The 22,003-nt window shown below is 36.0% G+C and overlaps 1 protein-coding gene and 1 long non-coding RNA gene across 3 annotated transcripts; both read right to left on the bottom strand.

Annotated features, from left to right (window-relative positions):
* Nucleotides 1-1,955: 1,955 nt before the first annotated feature.
* Nucleotides 1,956-10,735, bottom strand: LOC132626376 (uncharacterized). 2 transcript variants are annotated; one of them, XR_009577265.1, is made up of 2 exons: nucleotides 4,842-10,735; nucleotides 1,956-3,654 (listed from the first exon to the last, which is right to left on the bottom strand). It is a non-coding gene; the product is annotated as an uncharacterized LOC132626376 (long non-coding RNA). The 2 variants fall into 2 exon arrangements; XR_009577264.1 differs by having other exon boundaries at nucleotides 1,956-4,775.
* Nucleotides 10,736-12,368: 1,633 nt separating this feature from the next.
* LOC132629427 (uncharacterized) lies at nucleotides 12,369-21,733 on the bottom strand. Its single transcript, XM_060345072.1, has 5 exons — nucleotides 21,324-21,733; nucleotides 18,693-18,746; nucleotides 18,538-18,610; nucleotides 16,007-16,047; nucleotides 12,369-13,214 (listed from the first exon to the last, which is right to left on the bottom strand). Exons 1-5 carry the CDS (start codon nucleotides 21,387-21,389, stop codon nucleotides 12,777-12,779), a joined length of 672 nt encoding a protein of 223 aa, XP_060201055.1. The 5' UTR covers nucleotides 21,390-21,733; the 3' UTR covers nucleotides 12,369-12,776.
* Between the last annotated feature and the right edge of the window lie 270 nt (nucleotides 21,734-22,003).

Here is a 22,003-nt window from a genome sequence, read left to right on the forward strand (position 1 = left end):
GAACAAATTTGTTTATAACAGGGCTTATAAGAAAAGAATAAAATATATAATTTACAGGCATTGAATATTCACAATTGTCGTATCTCTCTGTCTGAAGGCCCTTAACAATTAACATTAAACTTCAGAAACTCACTCTTGCTTTATCTAACTATTTTGTACAATTCAACATTAGTAGTTTGATTTTGTCGTTGCCTAGCTCTTATTGAATTGTATGTCGTTTGCACATTAAAAAAAAAGAAAAATTGATTACTATCACAAATATAAAGGGTGAAGAAAAAGAACAAGACTAGAAAATTGAAAACTTACCTTCGTGGCTTCTTGAAACGGTAGGTTCCAAACACTAAAGTTAGGTCAATAACATGTAATTCCCTTATTTTTATAATGTTAAGGTAGGTTTTGGTAGGTTTTGATAGAATTTGTAATCCACCCCAAGGCCCAAGACCCAAGGTATTTTTTTACTGATTTTATATTCTTAAATTGAACATATACAATATATTTGATATGCATAATTTATTCTTCTGTAAATTTTTGGTACTTTTTTATAAAATAAAAAATCTATCTCATTATTCGATACCGTTATAAATTTACTTAAAAACCAATAGTTTCATTAAAAGAAAATTAAAAATCGATTAGGTTAGGTTTAGTTCGATCGGTTTTCAAAATAGTTTTGATACCATGCATGTATCTAAGGATAAAATATTAATATAAAATATGAGATTCTCGTAAAATTAAGTAGAAAATGATGGTGCTCGAAATGGTTGTGATCGAGGGGCTAGAACAGAGCCCGGGCCATTGTTGTGGGCATAATAGAAGGATTTCCAATTGTTGTGTGACCATCTTGAAGGTTTTATTGACGGGCATAAATAGGATTTTGCGCAAAAGGGTGATACTATCAATTTATTGTCACAGTTCGACTTATACACATGCTTGAGTTTAGCACTAAAAGTAACTTTAAGATTTACTTCCTATGCCGTATTGAAGTTTACCTTATTTTTCATGATGAGTATTAACCTATTCTTTCTTGAATAGATGACCTTTTGAACCCTCCATGTCTTTTTAAGAGGACCCGATGGAATTACTTTGCTGGCACATTTTTTGAAGGGAAATTTCAATCATATACAATCCAGCATAAGAAATTACATTCACGTAGTCATATTTTTAATTTACATTTGCATAGCTGCTTTTTCATGATATATAACATTATACAGCAATATACAATTTTATATACCTATTGTAGACATGTATCAACCTTGTATAAAAATGTATAATAATGTATAAGACTAGTATACAATATTATACAAACTTATACAAGAGGTGTTTATACATAATGTATAAGAGGTGTTTATGCACACTTCTACCATATAAAAGTGTAAATCTACCAAAAAAGCGCTCAGCCACCGGCGACGGCAACAGTTCCTAACCGGGGACGGCGACGACGCTCGCTTGTCCTCTCACATGCAGAAACTGCGGCTAGAGCGGGTGAAAAAAAATAAAGATGAGCTAAACCGGGTAAATATTTTTCCCTAATTGGCATAGAGTGTTCTGGAAATTTCGTGATTGCCATAACAATATCATGTTTGAGGATGACTATTAAAATCATTGGCGGATGTATGCACCAAATACATTTATTAGTTAATGTTTAAGTTAAACATACTTGATACAATTATGATACATATTGTAGTATTTATTATAACAAATACTAGTTTAAGAGACTTTCAGAATTCTCCTCAGCTGATGTTGAGATCGAAAAAACAGGGCATCATGCGAAAGCTAATAATTTGCAAATCTTAAACAGCGATAAATCAGACGACAAAGAAAAACATACTAAAAGTGTCACGACCCAGCCCCGTGGGCCGCGACTGGTGCCCTACTTGGGCACCCAAACGGACATACAAACTAAATCATCATTTTTAAACAGAGTTGAGAACGAATATTATCAAACGCATTCAAGTATATAGCAGAAGCCGACAAGGCTATATTTCAATATTTAGATAATTTCCAGAAAAATTTCGGCAGAGTTTCCTTTGTTTTACAGACTATCCAAATTAACCCTGCGCACAGATAATACCAACAATGACCACCCAGGGCCAACAAAGCAACATTTAAACATATGCGGACCGGCCGCCGCGGCGAATGAGATCGCCCAAACACAACATATACACGCATCCGTACAGAAAGACCCTAACCCACAAACATGTCTACAGACCTCTAAACAGACCGACGGAATCATATAACGGGACAGGGCCCCGCCGTACCCATGAACGAGAATATATATATATATATACAGTAGTGACAGACTGTACCAAAAGATGGGCTCTGAATAAAAGAGCGCTCCAAATGGCAGAAAAGATATCCTAGACGGACGGATCAGCAAACCTGTCGTCGGTACCTGCGCGGCATGAAAACGCAGCCCCCGAAGAAAGGGGGTCAGTACGAAATATGTACTGAATATGTAAAGCCTGAATTACAGAACCAAAATCATAACTGGTACAGAACGTACAGAAAAAGTGAGTAGAAAATCCAAAGTATCAAATACATATCTTCAAAACATGCGGAGTGTGTACAGAAACATATGTCATATCAAATCCGGCCCCTGCCAAGGGACTCGGCAAACAGAACGTGGCCACCCTCCCGACGCTGGTGCCACAACACAGAAGAATCAGAATAGGGGCATAACCCCGTAACATAGTATATCATATCAGATGGCCATGGCAAATCATATCAGAACATGTGTACATGGCACAGCATACTCCACAAACCCATGTACACGTATACCTGCCCCCTCACATCGAGGCACGGCGAACAATGCAGAGGATTACGCTTGACAACATATCCTGGCCCGGGCTCAGTGTGGGAAACATTGGGGCATCCACGAATAGAGTAGTGAGAAACTAAATGCAGTTAAAATATCATAAATATTTTCAGAGACTCGATGAGGCATATCAATGGCAAACCAATTCAATGAAGTCAGACGGGATCATAATAAGTGAGTTTCGGATGTCATAATGAATTACAGAAGCATACCTTTCTGAAGTCGTTCCGAGGGCCAAAACAATTTATAAGACTTAATGAACTATTTAAAACAATTTTTGTTTAGTAGTTAATAGAGTAGTCATATGCATAAAATCATTATCATAAATTCAAACATAAGTAAAATGATCATATTTGAAATTCGAAATGATAATCATACCAAATTCTTTCAAAAGTCGTCCGAATTACATAAAGAAAAGTCGCGGGACCCACGAACGGGTATCGACCCGAATCGGGCCCGCTCATGGAAAACATACTCATTATACATCATGCAAACTCTTATGAAAATATTGGAGCAATCCGAGCCTTTATGCAAAAGATATGGCATTTCGTAGTTACGGAATTCTTTAAAACAACTTTTTGTACAAAGTTTGGAAATCAATGCTTTCGAAGACATAATTGTTCATACTTCATCACAACATACATAAGAATGCCAAGAAATATATATAAGGATCATAACGTGCTCGGATTTCGAATTTGGAATTTCCTCGAGGCTCGTGATATAGCCTATTGAAAACTAAGGCATGCCAAAAGAAAGAAGGGTTGCGCTTTACATACCTCGTACGCACTCCAAGATAGCCAATCTAAAGTAAATTCCAATCTACGCCTCGGGCTCCCCAAGGTCTACAAATATGCCAACGAATATCCAATATTAAACATAGGCACTTAAGCCATTCATTCCAAACTAACATTAAATTCTACAGAAAATTCGGCAGCACTTCCCCTGTAAATAGGCCATCCCGAGAATTTAACTCGCTCAAAATCAACAACAACAACCACAATAACCAACCTAGCAACTCCAATAACCAATCCGAAAGACAATATTACATTAATACTCTCTTTTTCATCATTCGACAACTTTCCAAATATTTAATTCAACGGCTTACCTTCAAGCCAACATCAACGCCTATACATCCAAATACTAACCCAAACCCATACTAACAACATTCAAGAACATTCTAAACAATTCACATAATATTTCCAACGATCCAACAATTTCTCCAAATTGGGCCGAAAACAGCCCCTAAACTATAACATAACGATGCCCGAAATTCTAACGAACACTTACAACACACCAAGCAGCCCATATACACTTCTTACGACTTATTTCATGCCATCTTTTCAGCAAATTTCAGGGAAATACAACAGCAGCCACACGACACCACATCATCTATCCATATGCAAGTAAATCACATTATTATCTCTATAATCCTTACAACAACCCACAACAATTTTAACTCCAACTCTAACCATTAAATTCCTTCATTCTCATCACATAATCTATGATTACAACAACCAAAATATTAATTCAAATCAGTCCATCAAATTTCAATTAAAAACAGCCCCTACGGCATTCAACAACATTTCAACAACATTCCAACATTCGTGCAATTCATGTTACCAAGTTACAACTATGCTTCAACATCAAGATACATAATTTCACACATACAATTTACATTTGCATATTCCCCACACGTCCAACTTCATCATCAAACACATAGAAAAATGATCAACTCTTACCTTAACAAGTTGGCTTTTTCCACTTAGCTAGAATTTGTGAAATGCACTAATACTTGTTCTTGTTGCTCCAAATGAATTCTCCACGTTATTATCACCTTCCTAAGGGATGAAATACCTAGAAAATCTGATTTTTGGATCAACAAATTTGAGCTCCAATTTTGCTAGCCATGGCCGAATGCCATGGCTTATGCTCTCTCTCTCTCTAGCTTGTATATCAACGTTTCCTTCACGTATACACCATATTAAACCTTTAATCCAAATTGATAACATGAGTGGGAGGTTGAAATTACCTTTAGCAATCAGAATCTTCAAGAATCTTGTTCCTCTTTCCAGCTGCTTGCTTAACAACACAAAAAAAAACTTAAGCTACAACTTCTCTTTAACTAATATCATGTCAAGGGTCTAGGATTTAGCTTATATGATGGCTCAATTAGAAAGGGGGTTTGGGAGAGAAAATAAGGGTTTTGGATCTGTTTTAGGTCGTGTGAAATGATATAGGGCAAAGTGGTGACTTATCTATTGAGTTTAATGGGCCTCATGGGCCGAAATGTGAGTGTTTGGGTCGGGTCCAAACTTGCTGCCCTGCCAGCCCAACTTGCATCGTCCATATCTCCTTATCCCGATATCATTTTGACGAGCGGTTTGTTGCATTACAAACTAGACTCGATGAACTTCATTTTAGGATTTTGAAACACCTTAAAACTCCTCATATTCAAGGAGATATGCCTCCTACAATATAGACTAAAATCGGGTCCGAAATTTTACTGAAGTTGTTCCGATTCATTTCGTTTAACTTCTAATCCTCTTCCAACCTTATGTAACCTCTTATGCATACATATACACACTTATATACATCAATAAAAAAATCCATATACACATCTTGAAGGGTCCAGAGACTCACAATAACCTTAAACATAACTAGAGAACTCACAAAGCTTTGACGAAACTCCAATCGCAAAAGTATATTCATATCTTTTGTCCACCCTCTATATCATTACTAATAATCTCAAATACTTTAAAAGGTCACTCGCATTACTTCATATACATACTCATAGCGCGATTCCACACCCTTTAGGTAACCGTGTCGCCTTGGGATACTTAAGGAAACCATGTATATATAACGATATTCTTACTAACTCGATTAACTTTCCTTGAACCTTCTTAACTCATTCTTTCTTGTTTTAATACAAGTAGCACAGATTATTATGGAGTGTAACATTCTTCCCCCCTTAGGAACATTCGTCCTCGAATGTTACATTAGTGTTGTATAAGCATACTTAACCTTTCACCGTTCCTAGTCAATCTTATCCTTCACAACCTCACAGCCTGTTTTACCAATACATTCGCATCCGTCACAATTCATTTTCCTCTGTACTCTCATCTTAATCATACTACTACTTCTTTTACTATAAACTCGTCATAATTTTTTTTCCTTGCTTATCAATTCAGTCGGTACCTTACTATAACACTTTATCAAGATTATCCAGCCTTTTTCTAAATCATCTCTTAGTATCATAAACCCTTTCCAAATTATTCTTTTTACCATATCGATATCGACTTCCCAATTACTATTACCATCGATTCGGCAGTCAACTTATTTCTCGAGGTCAGCCATATTGGCAAATTAGTCAAATCATATCCTTACTATTGACACAACCTTTCAAAACATATTACAAACCTATGTCTCATTCTCTTTTTCTATTTCTGGGAAAATTTGGGCAGAGTTTTCTCTGTACTTCTTACTATCCCAAAACCTCCACGCAGGAAATACCAACAATGCCTCACAGGGACAACATTTATACGTATATACACATCATATCATATCATAGCCACACAGGGCTCCCAATATTAACAACAGTATAAAAGTGATGAACATACCTCGTATGCCCAACTCAAACTGCACCTGTTATACTTTCTCTTTCAATTTTCAACTTTACATTTCAATCGCACTTCCATACCTTACTCGACTTATACCTTTCGTACCTTTGCTTACCTGCGTACTTTGAAACTTTCAATATCATCAATCACTTTCTTCTGTCGATGTCGTTCTTCAGTTGAAATCAAATGTTAGTATAAAGAATTTCATTTCCTATGACTGGGCTCTATCGCACGATCTTAGATATGAAAAAAAGGCAACACCCTAAATGTCCTGTAGCCTCATGTTTATAGATGTGGTGCACAACACACCGATAAACAAGACTCTACTAGACACGGTCTGTAGACATTCCGAGGACGAACTGCTCTGATACCACTTCTGTCACGACCCAGCCCCGTGGGCCGCGACTGGTGCCCTACTTGGGCACCCAAACGGACATACAAACTAAATCATCATTTTTAAACAGAGTTGAGAACGAATATTATCAAACGCATTCAAGTATATAGCAGAAGCCGACAAGGCTATATTTCAATATTTAGATAATTTCCAGAAAAATTTCGGCAGAGTTTCCTTTGTTTTACAGACTATCCAAATTAACCCTGCGCACAGATAATACCAACAATGACCACCCAGGGCCAACAAAGCAACATTTAAACATATGCGGACCGGCCGCCGCGGCGAATGAGATCGCCCAAACACAACATATACACGCATCCGTACAGAAAGACCCTAACCCACAAACATGTCTACAGACCTCTAAACAGACCGACGGAATCATATAACGGGACAGGGCCCCGCCGTACCCATGAACGAGAATATATATATATATATACAGTAGTGACAGACTGTACCAAAAGATGGGCTCTGAATAAAAGAGCGCTCCAAATGGCAGAAAAGATATCCTAGACGGACGGATCAGCAAACCTGTCGTCGGTACCTGCGCGGCATGAAAACGCAGCCCCCGAAGAAAGGGGGTCAGTACGAAATATGTACTGAATATGTAAAGCCTGAATTACAGAACCAAAATCATAACTGGTACAGAACGTACAGAAAAAGTGAGTAGAAAATCCAAAGTATCAAATACATATCTTCAAAACATGCGGAGTGTGTACAGAAACATATGTCATATCAAATCCGGCCCCTGCCAAGGGACTCGGCAAACAGAACGTGGCCACCCTCCCGACGCTGGTGCCACAACACAGAAGAATCAGAATAGGGGCATAACCCCGTAACATAGTATATCATATCAGATGGCCATGGCAAATCATATCAGAACATGTGTACATGGCACAGCATACTCCACAAACCCATGTACACGTATACCTGCCCCCTCACATCGAGGCACGGCGAACAATGCAGAGGATTACGCTTGACAACATATCCTGGCCCGGGCTCAGTGTGGGAAACATTGGGGCATCCACGAATAGAGTAGTGAGAAACTAAATGCAGTTAAAATATCATAAATATTTTCAGAGACTCGATGAGGCATATCAATGGCAAACCAATTCAATGAAGTCAGACGGGATCATAATAAGTGAGTTTCGGATGTCATAATGAATTACAGAAGCATACCTTTCTGAAGTCGTTCCGAGGGCCAAAACAATTTATAAGACTTAATGAACTATTTAAAACAATTTTTGTTTAGTAGTTAATAGAGTAGTCATATGCATAAAATCATTATCATAAATTCAAACATAAGTAAAATGATCATATTTGAAATTCGAAATGATAATCATACCAAATTCTTTCAAAAGTCGTCCGAATTACATAAAGAAAAGTCGCGGGACCCACGAACGGGTATCGACCCGAATCGGGCCCGCTCATGGAAAACATACTCATTATACATCATGCAAACTCTTATGAAAATATTGGAGCAATCCGAGCCTTTATGCAAAAGATATGGCATTTCGTAGTTACGGAATTCTTTAAAACAACTTTTTGTACAAAGTTTGGAAATCAATGCTTTCGAAGACATAATTGTTCATACTTCATCACAACATACATAAGAATGCCAAGAAATATATATAAGGATCATAACGTGCTCGGATTTCGAATTTGGAATTTCCTCGAGGCTCGTGATATAGCCTATTGAAAACTAAGGCATGCCAAAAGAAAGAAGGGTTGCGCTTTACATACCTCGTACGCACTCCAAGATAGCCAATCTAAAGTAAATTCCAATCTACGCCTCGGGCTCCCCAAGGTCTACAAATATGCCAACGAATATCCAATATTAAACATAGGCACTTAAGCCATTCATTCCAAACTAACATTAAATTCTACAGAAAATTCGGCAGCACTTCCCCTGTAAATAGGCCATCCCGAGAATTTAACTCGCTCAAAATCAACAACAACAACCACAATAACCAACCTAGCAACTCCAATAACCAATCCGAAAGACAATATTACATTAATACTCTCTTTTTCATCATTCGACAACTTTCCAAATATTTAATTCAACGGCTTACCTTCAAGCCAACATCAACGCCTATACATCCAAATACTAACCCAAACCCATACTAACAACATTCAAGAACATTCTAAACAATTCACATAATATTTCCAACGATCCAACAATTTCTCCAAATTGGGCCGAAAACAGCCCCTAAACTATAACATAACGATGCCCGAAATTCTAACGAACACTTACAACACACCAAGCAGCCCATATACACTTCTTACGACTTATTTCATGCCATCTTTTCAGCAAATTTCAGGGAAATACAACAGCAGCCACACGACACCACATCATCTATCCATATGCAAGTAAATCACATTATTATCTCTATAATCCTTACAACAACCCACAACAATTTTAACTCCAACTCTAACCATTAAATTCCTTCATTCTCATCACATAATCTATGATTACAACAACCAAAATATTAATTCAAATCAGTCCATCAAATTTCAATTAAAAACAGCCCCTACGGCATTCAACAACATTTCAACAACATTCCAACATTCGTGCAATTCATGTTACCAAGTTACAACTATGCTTCAACATCAAGATACATAATTTCACACATACAATTTACATTTGCATATTCCCCACACGTCCAACTTCATCATCAAACACATAGAAAAATGATCAACTCTTACCTTAACAAGTTGGCTTTTTCCACTTAGCTAGAATTTGTGAAATGCACTAATACTTGTTCTTGTTGCTCCAAATGAATTCTCCACGTTATTATCACCTTCCTAAGGGATGAAATACCTAGAAAATCTGATTTTTGGATCAACAAATTTGAGCTCCAATTTTGCTAGCCATGGCCGAATGCCATGGCTTATGCTCTCTCTCTCTCTAGCTTGTATATCAACGTTTCCTTCACGTATACACCATATTAAACCTTTAATCCAAATTGATAACATGAGTGGGAGGTTGAAATTACCTTTAGCAATCAGAATCTTCAAGAATCTTGTTCCTCTTTCCAGCTGCTTGCTTAACAACACAAAAAAAAACTTAAGCTACAACTTCTCTTTAACTAATATCATGTCAAGGGTCTAGGATTTAGCTTATATGATGGCTCAATTAGAAAGGGGGTTTGGGAGAGAAAATAAGGGTTTTGGATCTGTTTTAGGTCGTGTGAAATGATATAGGGCAAAGTGGTGACTTATCTATTGAGTTTAATGGGCCTCATGGGCCGAAATGTGAGTGTTTGGGTCGGGTCCAAACTTGCTGCCCTGCCAGCCCAACTTGCATCGTCCATATCTCCTTATCCCGATATCATTTTGACGAGCGGTTTGTTGCATTACAAACTAGACTCGATGAACTTCATTTTAGGATTTTGAAACACCTTAAAACTCCTCATATTCAAGGAGATATGCCTCCTACAATATAGACTAAAATCGGGTCCGAAATTTTACTGAAGTTGTTCCGATTCATTTCGTTTAACTTCTAATCCTCTTCCAACCTTATGTAACCTCTTATGCATACATATACACACTTATATACATCAATAAAAAAATCCATATACACATCTTGAAGGGTCCAGAGACTCACAATAACCTTAAACATAACTAGAGAACTCACAAAGCTTTGACGAAACTCCAATCGCAAAAGTATATTCATATCTTTTGTCCACCCTCTATATCATTACTAATAATCTCAAATACTTTAAAAGGTCACTCGCATTACTTCATATACATACTCATAGCGCGATTCCACACCCTTTAGGTAACCGTGTCGCCTTGGGATACTTAAGGAAACCATGTATATATAACGATATTCTTACTAACTCGATTAACTTTCCTTGAACCTTCTTAACTCATTCTTTCTTGTTTTAATACAAGTAGCACAGATTATTATGGAGTGTAACAAAAAGAGACATAATATTCTAGCTATATGGTTTTATCAATTGATCTACATATGAAAACTAATCTAAAAGCATAAAAACTATTTGAGAGAAAAATCTCCCCCTAAACAAAACTCTTTAAACGACTACATTGTGGATGCTATGGTATTCTCCAGTTGTGAGAAGGAGGTCTTCAATTTATAGATGTACAAAACTTTTCCTCCAAGAAAAGGGTTACTCAAATATGAAAGATTTATATTTTCCTTTTGGAAAAAATAAAATCAATTATGGTAAACTCTTTGTCCTTCCTTCAAGAAAAGGTAAAATCCAGATATGATAAGAAAATCAGGGCAAAATCCTAACAATATAAACGGATTTACAGCAACCACATTTGTATCACCGGTCTTCAGAATCGTCACAAGACGACACACTAAGTGGTTGTTTGGTGCATGGCCAAAATTATCTCGGGATAATCCCAGCTTATACCATGGGAAGCATTTTATACTTTGTTTGGTACAAGGTATAAACTTATTCCAGGATAAATTTATACCTTCTACCAAACATGGTACAAAAAATTAGTGATGGAATATCTCAGCTTATACCATGCACCAAACGACCCCTAATGGGTTAATTAGCACCCCTTACAGGTGGACCCGGCTCAATAACATTTTCCAACACATTTGCACCAAAATCGTAGTTATTGTCATAAATAAAATAAAAAAGTAAATTTAGTGGTACTTTACAAATTCTAGCTTAAATTCTAAATTGGCGTCAGACTATTGTTACTTTGTAGTTTGTAGGACAACAATTTAAAAATTGAAAATACATGATACGGTTATAGCCATCAACTCTGTGTTATTTACAGAATAAATAAGCTGCGTAACCTATTTTGTCAATCATCCACAATCATTTAGAATGTGCACCTAAGGGAAAATGTAAAGCACATCAAACCAAAATTAAAGTCCTTTTGAAACTTATTACTTGCACTGACGTTTATTCCATCCAAATAAATATATGATATGTCTCTTTGTACAATTTTTTTATATAACTGAGAATTGAGAAATACTAAGAGTCGCCCAAGGTTTGAAACTCGGCAGACAATGAGCTCACTCATATGCCCTTCTTCACTTAAATGCTAGACTTTTGTCTATAATGGGGTTCGAACCTGTAACATGCACTTAACTTACACGTCAGGTGTTGTGCTCTTACCACTAGATTAAAGTCTTGCAGGCCTACATAAACTGTTTAATATTTGACCAATCAATTCACATTCGCATCTTAATGTTATTACTAATGATGGTGTAGACACCTGTTACGGATAAGCATTTTTCTTGCAGATGACACATCCAGGCAAGCAAAACTGTGTCATAAGTTTGAAGAAAGAGGGGGGGTTACTCTATTCACTTTTTTGCACTAATATCCTCCCCCCTCTTTGTCCATCATCTTTTTCTCTACCAGAGCTAGAAAACTACCATAATAACATTACTCTCTCAAAACAATTCTATATTTGACTATGAAACTTCAAACAATTCAAAGTTGTGACCCTCTGAGACTAGTGTGAGAAATGAGAAAATTGCAAGGGCACAAGATGAGAGTCAGACAGTAACCTTTGTAAATTTGCAATATATAAAAGACAAGGGCAAGGGGTAGGAGATGGTGTTTGTTAAACAAATTAAAAAAGAGCAATTTTCCTCATCAAAATTGTTACATAATTTTACAAGTTTGGAGGTGCTATTCATAATTTTTGGCACCTCCTTCCCTACCAAACAGAGTGCTTCACTTGTTGTATCTTCCCCCCTTGGACCAAAAAGGTTTATACAAAAATGAAAAGGGAAAAGGATGGGGAAGGACTACTGTTGTATTCCCTTTCTCTTGCCACCACAACAACTATAACATTGTGACTGATGCTGAAAATTTTGCCTTGAGATGCAACACTTAGAGATCTTCCAGGCTATTTATCAATCAAAACTAACAAAAATGATCTTCCACGCTAAATTTTTTTTCTTTCAAGGCAGGGATGTGTATTGGAAAAAGAAGCACTCCTGAATAGGGTATGTTTACTCCTCATCCTCCTCGTCATCGTCATCGTCCTCGTCCTCATCATCATCATCATCGTCGTCGTCCTCGTCATCATCGTTGAGCACTGCCTTGTCCCTTGGGGGCATATATGACGGACAACTAGGAAAATTATCCATGTTCATTCCATGGTGAAGTGCCAAAATTCGCAGCATTTCAGCAATTGCTTGATTGTGCTTCACCTGATAGGCTTGAAAATGGCGTATGTGATCCAAATCCTCCTCAACACATGTCATTCGGTTCGGTATTGATGATGATGCATAGGCCGACGAGCGGGGTATATGAGATGGACCTGCACCACTTGAAGCCTGCCTCTCATCAGCAATATGTCGGGCAGCCGCCATCACCACTTCCTCATGAGGATCATATCGGACTCCTGATTGAGTGCATAAAGCTGCAAGAAGATTTTCCTTCAAGACCTGAAATGCATATAAATATTCATCAGACAACTTATATTTCACATCTTTAGCTAATCTTAGATAAATTGTATAAGCGATTGAGCATGTCCAACAAAACTTCTAATGTACTGAAGTAGGAGGTGGCAACTTTTTAAAGCATTCAACATTTTCCATATCCATTTCAATGCCCTAAGTGGAAACACTATGTCCGAGATCTATGATTCCTCAAACCATGAAATAACATTTCTCCCAATTCAAAATAAGTTAGTCCCTTCACTGCATTGCAAAACCAGAGATAAGTGATGTAGGCAGTCTTCAAATGTTAGTTTAGTACACACAATATCGAAGAAAAATTCCATAATTTTTCCATATCACGGGAAATCCATCATATACATTTGAAAAGATATTCAATGCAATGTTCGGAAGACATTTTCCTATATGATAATGTGCCACAAGAGCATGTAAAAATAGGTGTTAATTGTAACTAGAATATCCTTCTAAAAAGCAACAATACTTTCATCCTTGAATTAATAAATTCAAAAGTTCTTAAAAGATGAGATCAATTCAGAAGCACCTATTTATTAGTTTTAAATATAGCAGACAAAATTCTTAGGAGTTAGGATAGATTTTGACTCAATCTGATAAACATATCAAGATTAGGGGTGTACAAAGTAAACCGACAAACCGCACCAAACCGATAAACCGAGTCAAACCGAGAAAAAAACCCGACTAGTGGTTTGGTTTGACTTGGTTTGGTGTTGGAAAAAAAAACCCGACCATAATTGGTTTGGTTTGGTTTTAACTAAAAAAAGTCAAATCGAACCAAACCAACCCGACATTACATGTATTCAATTTTTAAAATATTTTATACATAAAAATATTTATTTGTAAAGTAATTTATAATTTTTTTTAAAATTTTTTAGTATTTTTTTATCTATTATCATACTATTCAAGCTTGAACTTAGAATTTTGAATGTCAATAAGTTTTATATCCTATGGATGTTAGTAACTCAAATAAAGTCCAAACCAAAACCAACTCAACACTAATCCTAACAAAATAAATTCAATTTACCACTAGAAATGACAATAATGTTGGATATCTATTCTTTAGTTTTGCATAATTGATTTAGAGACTAAAAATACATAACTTAAGTTTTTTTTCTTTGTCATATAATTAATACTTATTTTAGCATGACTTAGTATTTTTAGATTATGGTCATTTTCTTTTATGGCTTGTTAATTAGCAATATTTATTTTAACCGATTATATTAGCTTTTGTTGAATATTTTAATACAATATCATCACTCTTCTCACATTTTGTGTTATTTTCTTAAGAAACACCTTAATTATATAATTGTATCTTACTAGGACTAAAGAAATATTTAAAGTAAAAGTTAAATGTTTTGTATCAAGACTATTCCGAAAAAAAACCCGAAAAATCCGAGAAAACCGAACAACCCGAACAACCCGAGGTTAAAAAACCCGAATTTTATTGGTTTGGTTTGGTGTATAAATTTTAAAACCCGACGCAATTGGTTTGGTTTGGTGTTTAAAAAATCCGAACCAACCCGGTCCATGTACACCCCTAATCAAGATAAAGAATAGGAAAGGGCCCTTAGATTATTTGTGATCTCGGAGGAGCCGAAAATCTCATGTACAGTTCTGTAATAGCAATGGCGCGGTCATAGTATCATCAACTATGATTAACTAACAATTCAAGTACAATTGATATAGGGGAAGGCAGTCAAAATGTGGTTTATGGGGGTGGAATTTGAGGCAAAAAATTTGGGCATCAAATTGGGCTAGATACAAGGTTGGGCCTGGCTGCGAGACTTAGTGACTTATTAGATCTTCAACAAATGAGCTTAAGTCCAGTCAGACGATATGCATAAATCAAATCCATAGCCTTCCCAAATAAACAAGGTAAGTTAGCGTTGCTGACTTTATCAAACAAGGTTCTTATCATAATGCAACTAACTTATTCAGATGGTAAAAATTAAGTCGTGTATAAATTTTAGAGATAGAGTTAGGGACAGGACAGTCGTTACGGTCCATTAACGGCTCATCTCGTATGTATAAATAAAACTAGTTTGTATGGTGATGGACATCATTCAATCAAAAAACACTCAATATGATTAGCGTCATTAAAATTCAATTACTTTGAGCATTCTTTATAAGCTTTCTTATAGATTTCAATAAATATCTTCCTTTCGAAAAAGCTTCAACACCTGACTTTCCAGACTAGGATACTTTGAGTAGTCTTGGGAACTCGTACTGGAGAAGCAGATTCCCTTCTTCTTGTTAATCATTTGAATAGTTAGTTGAGTACTTATTAGGATGCTATTTTTGATCAAGAAAGAAGCGAAACTATCTTTTATTGTGGCATCATTCAGTTTTCTATAGTATATGCAAACATGCTATCCAGCAACTGTCCTAGTTGGTGAAAAAAAAAGTTAGCTTTTTTACCAAGTGGTTACTCCCACTGCAGTTTCTTAGATACTACTTAAAATATAGCTAATTTAACCACTTCCTTAATTATCCTCTGCATTGCAAGGTATAAACGTCCTTTAAGATTGGAAAGTTCCCTCCAACAGAGTTTTGCGCATACACATGGATGGTCTGCAATAGTTCATCTTTAAGCCGAGTTTTCTCTAAACAAAGGAGACTGGTGTAGCTAAATATAAGATGTTTCAATATTATTTTCTTATTTTTATTTATTTTATGTTTTGGTTAGGATTAAAATATGAATGTCATCTCTTAGTCAGAGAAAAGGCTTTATCTATTTAGTATAAGATATAAATAACATGACTCACCTTTTTCTCAGCAGCTTCTCTCACTTTGCCCCAAAATGCACCTGTAACATTTAAGTGAATACAATTACTACACCTTTTACAAAAGGTTAAGAATTCACCATCAAGGCAAGCTCATTATAGATTAAGAATTCACACTAGTCAACCTGAATTTAGCTAAAAACCTTAAGTACCATTGATTTATAACTAGGATCTAAATAAATAGGGTGTCAAAGAAAAATCTCTTTGAAGAAAAGATGTAGGTATGTTACTTCAGGAAACTGTCAGAAATTTTTTCTCCATAGTCAGATACTCAGTAAAGGAAAATTCGGTCAATCAATACTATTTGGGGTTGGCTATATAAATCCTCTGTATATGTTCTGCTCCATCTGTTGGGTCTCACATAGTCGTGATGTAAGCGCTTACCTCATCTTAGTCGTGATGTAAGCGCTTACCTCATGATAGTCGTGATGTAAGCGTTTACCTCATCATAGAAAATTCATTCCTATAAATAGGCAGCTTATGGTTCATTTGTAAATCATCAAGATCATTTGCTAAACACATCCCAAAGAGAGAAAAAAAAATCTAAGAGAAATACTCTTAGTGAAAGGACTAAGTAAGAGAAGGTCTTTGAGAGAATTTTCTGTGATAAAATTCTTGAGTAAAATTGGGATTGGGGTTGTGAGGTTGAGCGTTGTAAACACTTGTAATATTTCTTCTTTAATAAGATCTGCAGCAGCAACGTGGACGTAACTCTCACATTGAGGGTGAACCACTATAAATCTGTGTGTGCTATTTATTCTTCGCTTACATCACGGCGTAAGTAGGTTCTGTCTAAGGAGGTTGGTATTTAAGTGGTCCAGCTGTGACCCTCCAATCTTTCCTGGGAACCTGCTTACAAAGGTCGGATTTGGGATTCAAATCCTAACACCATCGAGGTCCATTTATTCCATTATTAAATAATCTGTCACTCAAATTATGTGTTTTACAAATCTTACACTTATTCTTTGCATAAGCATATAAGTCTCTTGCCAAACTAAAGAGAGTCTTGACAAACACCATACTTATAAGTGTAAGTGTAACAAACTAACAACAACAGCTATATCTTTATCTCAACTTGCTTGTGTTGCCTACATAGATCGTTTTCTTATATTGTGTTATGTTCTTTTGCTAAATGTACATTGAGTTTGAAAAGTAGCAATTTATTTGAGAAAACTTTTCCTCTATGTGATTTTAGATCTACTTCATCCCTTTTTAGCTCCATCAATCATCATAGCAATGCACATAATAGATTGGTACATCCAGAGGTCAACAAATGAAATGCGCTCAAATCATCTCAAATAACTTCCTGTTATTTTAAACTCTATATCTGCTACTTGGACCCTCTATCTGGAATGATCATTTATAAGTTTTCTGACCTTGCATGTCTATATATTCATACTAACGTTTGCATTTCTACGACATTCATTTTTAAGTATTTTGGACTTGAGGGACTCAACGCTTTGTCCCATAAAAACTAGCAATCTCATAACCGTCCTACATAACTCATCTTTTACTTGATAGATGTCTTCTTATCTCATAGAAATCATGTGACGCTCCTCCGTTTCAGTCATTCTATTTGTACTACTCTCTATATGTCATGACATTTTATTGAAAGACTTCAACCTGATTATAGAAATCGTCCGCGTCTAGGCCCATAATCATGTTTTATCTCACTCTCCTTCTTTCTTTTATTTGGGATAAATTTAATATGCATATATTCTGTCTTACTTCTACCTATATTAAATCCTTATTTGTTAACATACTACTCAATAATCTCAACTTTTTGTTGACTCGCTTCATCCTACTTCATAAATAGAACAAGAACTTGTAAGTTCAATAATTGTGGTACCCCCTGGTTTTATCATTAATACATAATCATTCTATAAAAAGTACGTCCCATGCAGTGTAGTTATTGATTATTTAGCTCATCCTCAATATTGTTGAGTAGCTCAACCATTAACCACAATAACAAACCCGGGCATAAGGTAGATTGATGCTGTAAAACTATTGTCATGGGAAAATCCTCAGTCTCCTCCTTTTTCATGGTTGTTACAGCTCTCTACCTCTCCTTCATGCCTTTCTATATTTATATTAATTCTTTTCTTTACAAGAACCAAGCCACACATTTTTTTTGGCACTCTAGCATCTAATTTCTCTATGTCAATGAATTTTATGTGAAGATCCTTCTTCTCTACAAGGATTAACTTCAAATTTATTCTCCATCACCTTTATCATGTCTCTAAGTCTATACTCTATAACCTAATCCCAAAGTTTCTTCCTTTACTCGTATGTTTAATTCCACAATGACTCTAGAAACTATGAATATCTCTTTCATTCTCATATTTTGGAACCAGGTACTCCTTTTTTCACTTGTTTGATATCTTTACACTCTTTAATAGTTTAACACTAAGCATCTTTGTTGCAAGTTGTGTAACGAATAAGTTCTACAAGTGGTCAAGAATGGTGATCTCTGGTCATTTTCCAAAAAAAAAAACAAATGATAGGGTCCATACCACCACGATGCATTGCTTGAATTCCAGTCTCTGGTTTATGTCCCTTACTCCATGTCTCTTTCCATTGCCTTTCCTGATGCAACTTTTACTGTTAGGAAGAAAAAGTCAAGAACTGAAAGAAAAGATAATGTTACGTGGAAAAGCTTCTCTTCTACCTCCTCCTTCTCTATTGAATGAGAGGTTGATCTTTTTGTTGTGTCGTTATCAATCTGTGAGATAAGCACAAGTTAGATGAGAGTCAGGAGTCAAATTGATATCAAAAAGCAAAAAGAAGAGACCAAAACATAGGAGCTAACATAAAACAAGGGGGAGGGGGAGAACAATTAATGATACAGGAGTCGGATGAGAGCAAGATGATTGACATTGAGCATGACACAGATGGGAACCTAGTTATTTGAATCTAAACTTCTACATCTTACATGAGAGGCTCATATGTAGGTGTAAGGTGATAATTCTGTTCACTTTCAGCAATACCTCCTCCATCTCAAGCCAAATTTAAGCAAGCCCAAGATGCTGTGGGTTTTGAATTACTTTTGTTTCACTTATTTGTTTTTTTGGCAACAATGGTGTTCGGGTCAACTTGCGCGCACCTCGACTAATTCCACGGGATACCTGCTAGCTTCCACTAGCAACAGGTACCAAGTAACTCTATCCACCAAGGTTTTGACAGATGAGAAGAAATCACCCGCTGTCTTTTGCCTCTGCTGAAATTTGAACTGAAACCTCATATTTCTTAACCCACTTCATGAACCACTAGGCCATACCCTTGGGTGCTAACTTTTGTTTCACTTCTTCGTTACTTAAATCCTTATCAAATAAGGTAAATGTAACCCACACCTCAAATTGTAACTCCCTTTTGTGTCTTCCTTTCTTAGTTAAATGGATGTGATGCATAGAAGCATATGAAAACATATGACCAAGAAGAAAGGTCATGAAATCAGCTCATGTGATTTTACCCCTAAAACAGAACAATATCTATATACATCATCGAATCAGACGATATTCTCCTCCAAGAAACAAAAATAGAAGAAGACATGTATGTTCAGACTATAACTGATCTTATGGAGTTATTGGCCTATGGAAGAGACCTACACGTTAATGACCATCAATGATATTAAGCACATATCAGTACAAAAGGCATAGACATAGAGGAACAACATCGGCCTGTGAAATCTACCTAAATATCCTATAAGAATAATTCCCAAAGGCAACCTGCTTCCAAAGGCTTCTTCCATAACCCCGATATTGGGATTCAAAAAATGTATATGACATCACTCGTTCAATTATATCAAAATTTAGAACAACGAGGATCAACAAAACATGTTGGAGCATCCGAATTGAAGTCACGAGGAACACATACAAAGCCAAATTCTGCAAGTCTCAGAATAATTAACATAAATGATTTACTTCATCATTGCAACGTATTTAACAAATTGTTATGGCGAGCCAAGACACCGCGGTAGAATTGCTCCTATAAAAAGTTGTATATCAATGGTTCAATGCGTGAAAATAACCTCTTCGCAGAAATGTAAGGAAAATGTTTCATAGGTATTCACCCACTCTCCTCCAATCCACACTAGTTGAGGATCACTTTGTGCAAAAAGTTTTATTGTTAACATAACAAATTAATTGACCAGGTAACAAACAGATGACAAACCAGAAAATGACATTGATGTAACAAGCTCCAAATTAAAAAAAAAAGTACAGCTTTCTACATTGGCATGTCTAGTCCAGTATCAGCAAAATCTTGCACCCAAGAGTAAGGCCTAATGGACAATCAAGTGGATGAAAATCATGGGAGACCACCGTTCAAAAAGAAAAATTATGGTTATTTCTTCTACCTAAGCATTGGAGGTCAAAGTCAACCAATACTTGTGTGCTGGTGGCAGGGGCAGAGCCAAATGGAAGCATCCGAATTACCCCCCCCCCCCCCCCCCGGGTACTCTACCCTCCCCAGACCCCACATGGTAGGATTATACTGGGTATGTTGTTGTATATACATGGTTAAAATTATTCTTTATGTATGAGGTAAGGGTAAGGTCTACTTACACTCTACCCTTCCCAGACCCGACCTGTGGGATTACACTAGGTATGTTGTTGTTGTGGTACATATAGTAGATGTTGAATCCCCTTGGCTTCTTCGTATGTTTACTTCTTCATATTTTGAAGCCCTTAGTGAAAATCCTGACTCCACCACTGGTAAGCCAGCGACCATCGTACGAGTTCGACCAAACCCAAAACGTATTAACATTGGTTCAAACTCTGTATTTGTCTTAAGAAAACCATTTAATATATGTATAAATTATTAATTTAGAACTCAATAATTTAAAAGGGCTAGAATCCTAAACTCATAAATTTCAAATTCGGGGTCGGACACCACCCGTCTAACTTGGACACCACCATTATCAAAAAGAAAAATATGAGCAAAACCTTAAACAGCCCAAAAGCACAAAAAGTAAACTAGAATCGATATGGGGCATTAAGGGGAGAGACATCCATCTTTCCTTCTATTTTTAGATCCGGAAATGCCAACCATTTTAAAATCCAATAAACAACTGCTTCTCACTAAAAAAAAAATATTAGCAACAGAAAAATTCAATACCTAAATCGCTAATCTTATTTAACGACGGATTAGCGAAAATATTTGTAGCTACGAGTAATCTAACAACAGATAGCAACAAAGTTCCTAGCTAATTCCAGTTTTTTTTTTTCTTTTTTGTAGTGTTTGCATGGGTAACAAAAACACGTTAACAGATTGACAGAAAGCGAGAAAGCAAAAGGTTTACATGATAATCTCGAAATCGGACGATTGGGAAGCGTTCAAGAAGTCGTCTGAATTCTAGCTCGTCCATGACACGTAAAATGGATTATTTTTTCCTTTGCCTTCGTCAGATTTGTGACGAAGTTTTTGCCTTTATGATCAGATTTTGCGACAAATTTTCATTTGCCTATTCTCAACAGATTCATGACAAAGTTTTAATTACCTGTGTCTAATCAGATTTGTATATAAAAATATTTCACGTACTTCGTCAGATTTGTGATAATTGTGTGAGATTTTTGACAATGTTTTGCTTTGCCTTGGTCAGATTTGTGACAATATTGTATAAGTGATTTGATTTGAAAATAGGAAGGAGAGAATGGAAGGTGAAATAGAAGAAACGAAACGAAAGAGAAAGAGATGGAAGATTATTTTTCTTTCTCAGTTTCGTTTCACTCGAAAACTAGAATTACTTTAATTTGTTAAATTAAAGAAATTTGTTTTTTCAAGAAAATAAACAAAAAAATTTTTTTTATCAAAATGACACGTGTTCATAGTTAGGTTAGGTCTATATTATGAACATATGTTATTATTGTTATCCAATTCTAGTGTATCATATCTTAGATATCATATAATCCCTCCGTCCCAATATTACGTGACACTTTTCACTTTTTGATAGTCAGTTTGACTAAACTTTGAAGCTAAATT

This window comes from Lycium barbarum, chromosome 2 (assembly GCF_019175385.1).
Source record: "Lycium barbarum isolate Lr01 chromosome 2, ASM1917538v2, whole genome shotgun sequence".
NCBI lineage: Eukaryota > Viridiplantae > Streptophyta > Magnoliopsida > Solanales > Solanaceae > Lycium > Lycium barbarum.

Bases quoted from the DNA above. Each gene is read 5' to 3' on its own strand.
- LOC132629427 (XM_060345072.1), bottom strand. From the start codon at position 21,389: ATGGACGAGCTAGAATTCAGACGACTTCTTGAACGCTTCCCAATCGTC. The intron at 18,747-21,323 runs GTAAACCTTTTG...CTTATCTCACAG, and splicing joins TCCGATTTCGAGATTATCAT to ATTGATAACGACACAACAAA. The intron at 13,215-16,006 runs GTGAGTCATGTT...TATGCATTTCAG, and splicing joins GAGAAGCTGCTGAGAAAAAG to GTCTTGAAGGAAAATCTTCT.